Here is a 12,593-nt window from a genome sequence, read left to right as displayed (position 1 = left end):
ACTGTAATTGCCATAATGCTAGACAGAGTGGAGAAAGACGAATCCCTGAACTGCATGAGCTGAATACAGCTTGGCGAGAAATGTAGTTCTTTCCGACTACAGGGCCGGGGTCTGTGAATAGGCAGGGGCAGCAAATTTTAAGACTAGTGGGAGCGGCTGCCATGCCTCCACGGAAGCCAGTTGGAGCGCATAGAAGTGTTAGATTTCTCTCACTGGACCGGAGCAGTTGTGGGCATCCCAAATGAAAACTATGCAGGTCGTGTAAAGTCTGCGAGTGCGGAGCAGACGTTAAGAGTAGCGGGAGGGGCTGTAAGGCCTCCTGCTCTCTGCAGCGCACAACGGAAACCTCTCAGAGCCACTAAAAGTTACCGTGCGTGCAGGATCGGATGTCACAGTTTGAAACAAGTGTGGCCATGAAAAGCAACAAGGAATGTCAGGAATGCAGGTCGCACCTGGTCGTGCTGCTGCTCGCTCCCGAGCTCCCTAGGCCAGGGGAGAGAGACGGCGGGACATGCACCCGCCTTTGGCCAATTGCTTGCTGTCTTTCTTAGAAAGACGCACACAAAGGCCAATAGCGTGTGAGCCAACAAAAAACACACGCACAAGCGTGTGGTCCGAGTTGGAAGTCCTTACTAGAAGCCTCGCAGAGCAGCGCATGGGCGCTGGCTCAGGCGAGACCTAAAAAGCACAAAGCGGAGATATGAATGTTGAAAGTTTTATGTGAAAGTAATGCAATAAGCCACAAAGCGCCAATGTTGGTCAGTGGTAGTGTTAAACCGGAACGTAGGTGCGATTTGAGATTCACTGTGATGGAGTGAGGATTGGATACTCAAACAAGGTTGATCCTGATCAAAGATTTTGCCTTCAAGCGAAGGGTCAGATGCATCAAAGGGTTTTGCCCATTCTGTGTCTATGGGAAAATGTGTTCTGTACATAAGGCCCTTGGGCTGTTAATTTCCAACCAACCACAGGAGGACACTTACTTACAAGGCCCCCAGGACCTCTTGGATGTTCTAAGGGACTCATAGGGTGTCTGGCAGAGACCAACAGCACAGTCCATTCATAGTGCTGTTGCCCCTGGTCAGCAGGATAAACCCAGTAAAAGGCGTCTTACAGCTTGTTGTCTTCCTGTAGTCGCCAGTAAGTTGCCCATCTGAGCCTTGGTGTCTCCTGCTTTGTCCTGGGTGCAAGAGGGAGCAGGTCCAGTCCTTCGGGGCTCCTTTTATGCCCCCAGCAGCACGTCCAGTCCTATTCTGATCTTCTGCAGGTCCAGAAAGTTTTCTGCAGTGGGTGCTTGAAGGTGCCAGATATATGCCTGGCACTAGCTGTTGGGTGGGGGTGACTCCTGGCCCCTCACTAACCAATGAGGTATACATTTTCAGGCCTTATATACTCAACTTTTCAGTAGTTCCTGATGGCATTACTGCAAATATACCCAAAATACAATGTGTCAGGGGTAATTCAAGATGGCAAGGGTCTTCTACCACACTAAACCTGGGCTGTGAGGCTTGAGGTATCAGTTAAGAGTGCACTGCTGTTATCCTAGTGTCATCTCACATCTAACACTAAAATCCACTTTGAAGCAGGTACTGTGTCCACAACAAACCCAGAGACAGAAGTCCAGTAGTACAAAAGCAGTGTCCTTCAGCAACCTGACGGGTGATAAAAACAAGAATTGTCTTTGCATCCTGTCCTCTTTCTTTCAACTGCTCCCCAAGTGCGACGCCTGGATCAACCGACCTGTCAAGCAGGATTTGACACTGTCATCTGAAAAAGAGGTCCGCAACTCCCACCTTGCATACTTTTTTTTACTTAGGGAGTCCCCTCTGCTCATTCAGGTCAGCCTATTGCTTGCCTCTGTAAAGCTTTTTTTCACTTTTTCCATACCTATTCAAGGCTAATCACTGGCTGGGGACTGATAGAGGGATATCCTATTTAGTCCTGTGACAATTCACAGAGATAAAGGATAACTTTCTAAAAGTTACTTTCTCGTAATATTTATTATAAAAACAGAATACACCATTGAATTGGGTGTTTATTAACTATTAAATATCATGCTTTAATTATTTTTCTAGATGGCCTCTTTCTGAGGTAACGGTATTCATATTTTGTTTTGCTTCCCAGGATTTCTCTGTAGACCAGCCAGCCTTCCTACAGTGAAACTAGCTTTTTGGGGCTGGTCTCTATAAGAACATGTTAATTTTATATTTCTACATGTCCTACTTTTAAATACTGAGCACTTTGCCATGTGGACTGCAAGGCCTACTTAGGGGTGACTTGTTAATATTTTAACGGGAGGTTGTTACCTTATTTTAAAGAAAGGTTGCTACCTGTCAAAAAGGGTTACAGTGTAGCAGGCAGCCTGCACAGAAAATGGCTGAAGCCATGTTTGCAGTGCCACTGTAGTGGTTTACACATAGGTGCTACAGTCCACAAGTGGCATTTTCCAGGCCATTGGTGCACTTTCAACACCACATACTATGGATTTATAGGCAAGTTAAGGGTTCCAATTAGGAGTACGCCAATTTAACCATGTTTGAGGGGGACAGAGTCTCTTTACTGCTGGTTAGTAGGGGTAAAGTGCACGTAGTTCTAGAAAAATCCAGACAGAGCACACAGTAAAATCAGATTTCCTACAAGTGTCATATAAATTCCTTTAGTTGTTAAAAAGGTGATACTTAGTTATGTCCAAAGCAAGATTTTGAGTAAGCTTCCAGGTTTTGGTCCGTGTGTTAATAAATAAGCGTGACTACCCTTGTGACTTTATGCATATAGCAATATTCTGTTTATAAATAAATGGAAATCAACAAAAATTGTCAAATGTGCACTGACGGCATCTCAGAAATTGTTAGCTGTGTAGACAAAGTACATTATGTAACTTACAAGAGGGGGCCAAAAGGAAGAACAATTCTACAGTATAGAAAAGAGAACAATTCTATCCTATAAAGCTTCCGTGTCATAAATCTCACACTAATTATAGGGTAGCAAGTAGAAACTATAAGAAATCTAGTGTAGGAGATAGCTGCTGTAGAAGGGCACAACACAGTTGTGGATGAAAACCCTCACTCACCCGAGGGTGACATGCTTCATCATTGGGTTTTTCCAACACACAAGGACCGCAAGGTAACTTGTGTGGGCTACAACTTAACCCAAGAGGGAAGGAGCAGGAGTGCAAAGCACGTGTTGGAACTACCAACTCGAGAAGGTAAGGAGGGGCAGAATGCTAAAGAAAGTGAAAATAGTGTCTTAAAAAATACCTACTTAGGGGTCACAACTTTATTCCTCCTACCTGAGTGGTAGTGATTAAAATGCAAGTGAATGAAGGGTTATGGATGTATACCCTCATAAATGATCAACATGTTTCTGCCATGGTGACGAAAAGGTTCAAGGCATTCATCAGGATCAAAACAAGTCACTCTGCTTTATATGGTGTAAAAATAAATAAAATAAAGTGATACTTGGGCCTCTAATCCTTAACCGTCATGCACTTATGTTGGTCAATATGATCTGTCAGGTGGCTCTGAAAAATAATAACAAACAACCCAATATAACAACAACCTTACTGTAATCCACTAGAGCAGCTTTTCTCAATAAAAGTCCCAATAGAGTGCTTACCTAAGTGTAGGATATATGTTTCAACTCAACCTACTACCGGGTATCTTGACGTGTCGGTTAATCTGGTGGAGGGTTAAAAAACATTATGAAATCATACCTACATAGAGATATAATGCAGACCCCACTATTGGAGGATAACCAAACTTGAAAATGGAATTGTACCTGTTTAGTTCATATAATGTCATATTTTATTATGAGTAGTATGCTATTCTAACTTAAAAGCATACTACCCATATGCAAATAGCCAGAGGGAATAATCTAGTCACAGTGACTATAACCACTATGCCGATCGCCACATTGTAGTTGTAAAATAGCAAAGGGGTCTGCTGAAGGTAACCACGACCCGTGACTACGATTTTAAAAGTTATAGAACCAAAATGCAAAACTGGCCGCTAAAGACTTTGTTGAGATGGCCACATAATACCTCTACTACAATGGTGGACATGTCTCACATAACATACAGAGGTACTTGAAAATTCGATATGGCCGCTGGAGACATTGTGGATGTGGCCCTAATCAAACTACTATTACGAATTGGGGAACAAGTCCCCCATACCATGAGAGGGTGCTCACCTTCTGAAAAACGCACAGTCTCCTCTTCGATACTCGGGAGAGAGCCGTAGGGCGTTCCATGTGAGCTAGTAAATACGGAAGTGAATACGGAGCGTACACGACGTGATGTGTATGTAACGCGTATACGCTCACTCACGGTGTCATAGAAACGACGTGCCGCTCTCGACAAACCACCGTTGTCATAGAAACGACGTGCCGCTCCCGATCAACCATCGGCTCAAATTTTTACCGTGCAGCAGGTCCCCACGTCCGTAATCATTTAAGTTAAACATGTCTCAAGCCAGAAAATTGTCATCGGGTCAGAAATAGACAACCCAGTGCACAAAACTCGTGAATCCAAATCCGGGTTTGACCGCATCATCCCATGCCACAACACATAAATCAATCTTCACTGAGCCCCACTATGAGCATCGGAATACTGTCACTAGTTAAGTAAGATCCACCAAGCAGGACATAGTAGGGGGCTCGCAAAGCAATAATCGCGCTACTCAAGAACCACAATATAGCATTCTAGTAAACGCAATGGTCTGCAAGTATATTAATTAGTTGGAGGTGCATAACTACTCTTGGCTTAGACTTCTGATAAAACCAAATGACTCCAATAATATATAGATGCACATCAATTATTTCTTATGGCAAATAGATGTAGTGTCATTCTGCTCTCCTTAAATTGGTAGCATTGTGTCAAAGATGCGTAGTCTCACCATGGCAGGATGTAATAGAAGTCATGTAAAAACTGACTGCGAACTCTCAGCATATGAATAGGTCAGTTGTTAACTAGTAGTGTAGTGATATTATGGTTACTACATACTCCTAAAAAACCCAGAAACTTATTCTAACCGACTATACCTAAGCAAGGTATAACTGTAGTTATGTATCTTGAGGCGAACCTACAGCACACCAGGGTATGTCGTCATTAAGTCCTGTATGATGACTCCCCAATCTAAACACCCATCTTTGTTCTCTCCTGAACAACACAGTCTCCAAGGGTCCCATATCCCTATGGTAATGAGGTTTGTCCAATACTACCCAACTAAGATCACTCTCTATGTGTCCTTTATTAAGAAAGTGTCTTGTGAGTTTAGTATTGGATTTCTTCCGTCTGATTGAGCTCTTATGTTCAATCCTCCTTGTTTTCACCTTACGGATTGTCATCCCTACATAGAATAACTTGCAGGGGCATTGTATGAGATATATCAATGCTTCTGAGTTGCAATTGGTATGGTTCTGTAATACCCAGGGAGTTTTCAAACCCAGGTCAAGTTCAAAAGTACGTTTGGTCAGATGGCAAACCAGGCCACATGGGAAGTGGCCTTGAACAGGAGTACCAGTATCAATAGTACATATTAGGTGGGTTACTTGTTGTAATCTCGGCCGAGAATAAACAAGTATGTTACCCAGATTTCTACTACGTTTAAAGGCAAAAAGAGGCCTCTCATTAGTTTTGTTGCCTTTATTCAGGATATGCCAATTGGAGTTAATGGCTTTCTTGATTGTGGTGCTGAGATGGCTGAAAGTGCTGACACATACCAAACGGTTCGAGGGAGGTTTCTCATAAGTCTCCAACAGTGCCTCTCGATTGTTATTTAAGACTGGCTCTCTTCTTTGCCGTTTGTATCAATCGTGACGGATATTGTCGGATGTGAAGATGGGTACCAGCATGGTTGCATGTTTTTGATACATGCGAAGTTCTGTACAATTTCTCCTCAGCCGTAAGAATTGTCCTATGGGGAGATTATCCCGAAGGCCCGAGGATGAAAGCTGGTATAGTTCAAAAATGCATTGCATGCCATGGGTTTCTGATATAGTTCAGTAAATATCATGCCCTCTTTGGGATACAATCTCAAATCCAAGAACGATAAGGTCTCATTACTTGCCTCGCAGGAGAATTTCAGATGTGCATAGAGAGTATTAAGCCATCCAGAAAATTCCTATAGAGAATTGTGGTCACCTTCCCAGATGATTAGGATGTCGTCAATATAGCGCTTCCACAGCAACAATTTGCTGTGGAAGGGATTGTCGTCCGGATAGATGTATGTGTCTTCAAACCAATGCTTGAAGAGATTTGCCATGCTGGGAGCACAAGTGCTGCCCATGGAAGTGCCCATCACTTGCCAGTATAGTTGGTCTTCATAGGAAAAGAAGTTCTCTTTCATAACCAGATTGACAAAGTACATTAGTCATAAATGATAGTCATCACAGACCATGCAATTCACATAGTGACACCAGAGCGGAGTGGAAAGAAAACACAGTGAAGTAGGGTAGTGGGACATCTAAAGGATGCAAACTTAATCATAAAAATGCAGTGAACACTGTTTTCATCTATTCAAAACAAATCAGACAAAATTACTGCAAAAGTATGCGACCATAAAAGCCAACATCTACAGTAAAGCACAGAAAAAGGAAGAACTTACATACTTATTATTTCATAGGCCAAATCATTCCAAGTAGAATTATTACCCAAATTCAATGAGTCTAATGAGGGGAAACAATAACAATGAAAATGAGTATAGCCATACAAAGAAAAAAGCATGTGCGAGAGAGCAGCAAAAGAAAAGCATATTCACTGACTCATTAGGCTGAATCTGAGGAGAACATAACCCGGGGCAACCTCACGAGTGTCCATCTTGGGAGGACATGATAAATGGAAAAGTATTGGCTGTGAATAAATTAAGTCCTCAACTATAAAAACAGAGCAAGAATAACTACTACAAATAGAGACAAACTATAAAAAATTGAGGAATAAAACAAATCAGAAAAACAAATACTTTTTAGCAATAATGGTATACCAGGGCAACTAAATGCCCAACCATATTGAAAGCACAAGGTGATGTATGACAACTGACTGCTGCCACCATATTGAAAGTACAGTGTGATTCGAGCCTAGAAAGGAATAACACATAAACAATGCAACAAGAGGTGCTCAAAAGGTTACATCAGCAACCTAAAGTGAATGAGTTTCACTCAGCAGTAAAGTAAGTAAAACAACTTCCCAGAGAGGGGGGCGCGGCTGAAATTGAATCATGTCTGACTATGGTGGAGGAGAGAAAGCAGACTATCAAGTAAGAAAAAATAAATGCGCAAAAGCTGATGTGTAATGCACATATCTGGTAAATAAGAATGCTAGCTTCACAAAGGCCCAAATCCTTAGAGTAATTATTGCTGACAGCTGAAGAGAACCGTTCAATAGATACATTCAAACCCTCAATTTTGACACATCCAAAGTATTGGGTGGATGGGGTGAAGTCAATATTGTACACATACTGTATGGTTTGCCTTTCATATAGGGGTGTTAGTAAAATAAGGACAACCAACTCTGTCTCATGTTAGGCATGTGCTTTGATGAGGCATAATCGTAGTAGGCTGGTGCTTATAGAGATGGAGAGATAGAGTAGAGAGAAAACACATTAAATAACTTTTGTGTGACTGTCAGGCTTACTCTGGCAGCTGATTCTAGACACGATGTCCTCTGAGCAGGAAACCCAACAAACTTTTACCTCTGGGGTTGACTCCATTTCATGTGATTTCCTGTATTGTAATTATTGGACCAAATAAGTGATATTGTTTTTGGTAATTCCATCAGTATGGAAATTAGCAATTCGCAAATGTGAGACATCCTACCTGAACAGCTTAATATGTGTAGCTGGTGTGGTCCTCCTCCTCAGTATTACCGCAACCATGCGTTTCTTGCAACCTAGTGCCGTGATATCCGACAGGATGAATGTTGCGCTCTATAAATAAATAAATAAATGGTGGAACATTTAAATAATCCTGCAAATGGGCATTTTAGTGCTCTTTCTGAGCTAGGTTGATAATTAGGTGACAAAACAGGAAACTGTTAGGGGTCTTCAGAAAGGAAACTGAAGATAATTCCCTTGCATTTGTGGTCTGATTGGAAGTAGTAAAAGGTGGAAATGCCAATTTGACGGAGAAAGTAGATATTGTTTTAGGTGTAAAGGAGGCACCAAGTTCGATTCGAGAGGATCATGGGATGTACAGCTTGTATAGGAAGGCTCGGGCCATTTAGTAAGACTCCGGTCTTGTACACCATGAAGGGAGATGATGAGGAGGTGCTAGGAGGTCATTTGCATGAGATATGAATGGATTGAATGGGAGTGACAGATTATATACTTTGTTTTTAGGTCAAAGTCTACCAGACAACACAGTTGTCTGGTTGAAAAGACATATTGTGGACATGCTGAAAGCCTCCCAGGCTTCTTAACTTCATTCGACACAAAGGTGGAACAGAGAGTAAATGTCAAGTATTTTCAAGGGACACTTGGTTTCAGACAAGTTTTTCTCCTTCTGTGAACACATGCTGCTTGTGTGCCTCACTGAGCATAAAACTACAGATCTAAAATGACATGAAACATCACAGGTCGCCCTGTTATTTCTTTGCTCAATTTACTATGGTTTCTCTGTTGTCAGTGCTGTTAAATTTAGATGATGTAAAGTTTGAGATCTTAAGTTTGAGAGAAGTGGGACATCAGATTCTACATTGCAACAGTCCAGTTTCATCTTGTTCTTTTCTCTGTCTCAGGGCCCTCCGCGAACCTCCAGCCTGCAGGCACCAATCATGCTGCTCTCTGGGCACGAAGGCGAAGTGTATTGCTGCAAATTTCATCCCAATGGAGCCACCCTGGCATCTGCAGGCTTTGACAGACTGATATGCAAGTTGATATTTATTTCTGTTTTCACAATTTGTTAAACTCCACCCAGACTATGAAATCCATAACAGGAGACACAGAACAATATCCGTGTTTTTTAGTGTTAGGCTTCAAAATGTTAAGTTGTACATGTTTATGGCCAATATGTCTAGCCACACTGTTCCTATTTCTTAATGGAGCTTGCCGTGTAAGGAACTGGCAGAGCACAAGCAAATATATGAACATTGTAATGGGAACAAATATATATATATCTCCAAAGTAAATTTCAGAACAGTCAAGTCTAATAATCTGAATTTGCAACTCCCACCCATCCGTTAGCCAAAATATTTAAAGGAGTTAAGTGTACCTTTCACTAAACCTGCTAGGTGATTTAATGAGTAATTTCTTGGCAGACTTACCCTTTGAACTAAGCCATTTACTATACCTTTCTTGGGATAATCGGGGCTGCAACTGAGACATTTGTCACCTCTTGCATGCATGTATATGTATTTGTGCATATGCAGTTTTGCATCATGCTGATACCACTGCCTCTTCCTGTAACTCATTGTTAAAAAGCAGGATGATTGTTTTTACTTAAAAAAAAAATATGAATTGCAGTTGATTACATTTCACAGGAACCCCTCAATTGCCCCAGAATTAATCAGTCCTGATCGGTTATGACCCCACCGTCCCTGAAAATTAATCTGAGTGATCCACACCTAGTTTGACAAAGTAACATAATTCCTGGCTTGTGGTAGAAAAAATATTTGGACTCGCCCTGTTCCTGGCAGCTGGCCATTTATCAGTAACTGACAGACTGGGTCGCATCATCCCATTAACCTGTGGCAAATGTACAGGCACTGCTCATAACTTAATGTAAAACGTGAATGCGTTTTCTTGGCCTGATTTTGGCATTTTACTATTCTATTAAGAAAATAGTCATCAGAGTAAAAAAATCTTCAAGATAAGCTTGCAGTCAGCAGCATTCCTTCCAGCTTCCATTCCTGGCTGGATCCACCTGCTTGGAAGTCAAAGGTTCTGTAGGAGAGTAGGGTCTGCTTCACATGTATACCCCCACTTTTTGCTGGTGTTGCACTGTTTTTCGACTTTAGTCTGGCTGGGACCCTGCTATTCAGGGCCCCAGCCTAGCTGCTTCCTCTCTAAAATGATTCCATGTTCTTTAGGTACATTACATATTGGATCTGAGGTGTCCTTATAAGTCCCTAGTATATGGTATACTATGTACACAGGGCATAGGTACCCCAGAGGCCTACCAGGGGCTGAAGCATGTATATGCCACCCCTGGAAAGCCACCCAAAATGACACCACAGGTCTTCTACTGCAGCCTGGGTATGGTGGTGCATGCACCCCTTACTGAGATATAGGTTCACTATATCTCACCATATACTGCACATACAAACCTATCAGTCACCCCTATGGCAGGCCTTATCAATCCTGAAGGCAGGGTGCTTGGTTATATGTGAGAGGGTGCCCAGGCTTGAGCTGAGCCCCTCTGCAGCCTTCGGAATCTCTTCTCCGGGATTGTCAGTAGTGCAGCCTGACCATATACTCTTAAGTGCATTATAACCAAACAGTAAATTCTAACTTTGGACTGGCTGCACTAAACATGTCGTGTTTGGTGTCAAACACCTTGGAATCATACCCCCACACCAGTAACTGGTGTGGGAGTATGATCCCACCCTTCTAGAGGGAGAGACATGGCAGTACTGGGTTACCCGATAGAGACTTAACAGAGCTCTGGCATCACAAAATGGATGCTGCAGCCACAGACACGGGTCGGGCCTCCTGCTGCTGACCGAAACTCCGGCAGGAGAGGCCTGGACAATATGCTTTCTGTCACAGGGAGGTGTAACCACCTCCCAGACAGGCTTATGTGTATTGGGGCTGGGTGGGAGCACTCTGAGTGCTTTGAAGTCCTGCACTGGGGGCACATTTGGTGTCCCTGTGCATAGTCCAGCTCAATCCGGTCCTGGGGCCTCCAGTCCCTGCTCTGGCGTGAAACTGGACAAAGGAAATGGGTGTAGCCACCCCTCTTTCCAAACCCTCCTATAGGCGGTCCCCAGAGCTAGTCCAACCCCTTCCTTGGATATAAGTAAGGAACCTCTGTAACCAGAACTTTAGATTACCCTGGATGAAACTCTGAAGCCGAATCCTGGACCTTCGACGCTCTGCTAAAGACCAGAGGACTGAAGAAATCTCCCTTGAGGTCAAGGAGTGACTCCCCTGCTTGGCAGGCGCCAACGAAGCAATTTGTCGGTCTGCAATATCGAAGCTCCCGCCGGACTCCGAGGTATTTGCAACCCAGGAAGAGGATTTCCAGACATCTCAGAGGCCGAGCCGAGTCCCCAGCAAAGCTGAGACCCGCAGCCCTCAGGAGTAGCTTGGAACCGGAACCCCTGGTAACTGTGCACTTTTGCAAGTGCATTGACTTCTCGACGTCTCCTGAAGTCGTGCTTGGGCTGACTTGTAGCCCCCACCTCTAGCACCGAATCCACCGCAGACTGTTGGCCTGGTCATTCCGAGTGACCCGTGTGCTGCCATTTTGTATTTCGTCTCGAGGTCTCTTCGCAATCCCTGGTCCGTTGACTGGTGGGTCCCTGAGGGGGTAACTTTGAATTTCCTTGGGCTTCCCTGGTTGCTCCAGACGTGCCCTGACTCCCTACCAAGTGGTGAGTCCCTCAGACCTTGCTGGTCTGCACCGAAGCATCTTTCTCGTTTATGTGTGGGTTGCTGTTGCCAAGGCTTGTTGTGTCCAATCCAGGCACCGACGCTGCAGCACTCGACATCCTTTTTGGGACAGCTCGAATCCAGCTCCTGGTCATCCTCGACGCCTCCTGGTCCTCGTGGCTGAAGAGTCAAGCTTCACCTTCTTCACCTGAAATCACCGACATCGGTGGGCATCTGCCTATCGCCTTCCTGGTCACTGGCTAGTGACCCAGACTCTGTCCCCTCTGCTTTCAGGTTCTTCTCCTCTTCGATCCAGGCTTGGATCTCTTCGAACACTTCGCATCTTCACGGCAGCAGCACTTCTTCGCCAGCTCCCATTGAAATCGACGACGCAACCCGACACCAAAAGACACCTATGCACCCGACTTCCCTGGGTGAGGTAACACGAGTACTGTGGGTGTTAGCCCTAGAACTTCCTAAGTCCAAAAGTGTTTGGTCCTGACTCATTTCTAAGTGTCCCTAATCTCTAAAAATCTAACCGCGACTTTCCCCATAGAAGCTAGCTGGAGCTCGCGGCTTTGTTCACACACTGCACACGGCCCCCGTGGGTCCCCTGTGTCACTACCTTGGGTGGTTCCTTGGGGTCCCAGAGATTCTACAGGCTCTAGGCCTTGTGTCTAGTTAAGACGTGGTTCTTATACCACTATTTTAGTATATGGTTTGGCTCTCCCCTAGGGCCTGATGAGTATTTGTGCTATTTTACTGTGATTATTGAAGTGTAACTTATGTGTTTGACCTCTAGTCTCATAAAGAGACTAGGAGGGTGTTTTTAGTAATAAATCCATATATTTTATATATTTACCTGGTGTGGATTTCTTTCATTTAGGAGAGATTATAGACTGGTAAAACAAGCTGCTTTACATTCCTTCAAGACTTAGCCTGAAGGCTGCTCTCCATAGCTACCACTAGGGTAGCTTTCAATAAAGGTTGTCTTTAACCTATAACCAATATGGGGTTGTTTGGACTGATACAGGGTGCCCACTATAACTAGTGGACAGCATATATCAGGCC

At 43.8% G+C, this 12,593-nt stretch overlaps 1 protein-coding gene across 1 annotated transcript in view; it reads left to right on the top strand.

Moving 5' to 3' along the window:
• SNRNP40 (small nuclear ribonucleoprotein U5 subunit 40) overlaps positions 1–12,593 on the top strand; it is a 90,586-nt gene that overhangs the window by 7,962 nt on the left and 70,031 nt on the right. Inside the window, exon 2 of the mRNA XM_085645653.1 lies at positions 8,729–8,858. Within this exon, the coding sequence (XP_085501779.1) occupies positions 8,729–8,858 (130 nt within the window). The remainder of the gene's footprint in view (positions 1–8,728; positions 8,859–12,593) is intronic.

The sequence above is a fragment of the Triturus cristatus genome, chromosome 3_1 (assembly GCF_964204655.1).
Source record: "Triturus cristatus chromosome 3_1, aTriCri1.1, whole genome shotgun sequence".
NCBI lineage: Eukaryota > Metazoa > Chordata > Amphibia > Caudata > Salamandridae > Triturus > Triturus cristatus.
The sequence above is the reverse complement of the archived record's forward strand: the minus strand, read 5'-3'. Positions and strand labels throughout refer to the sequence as shown.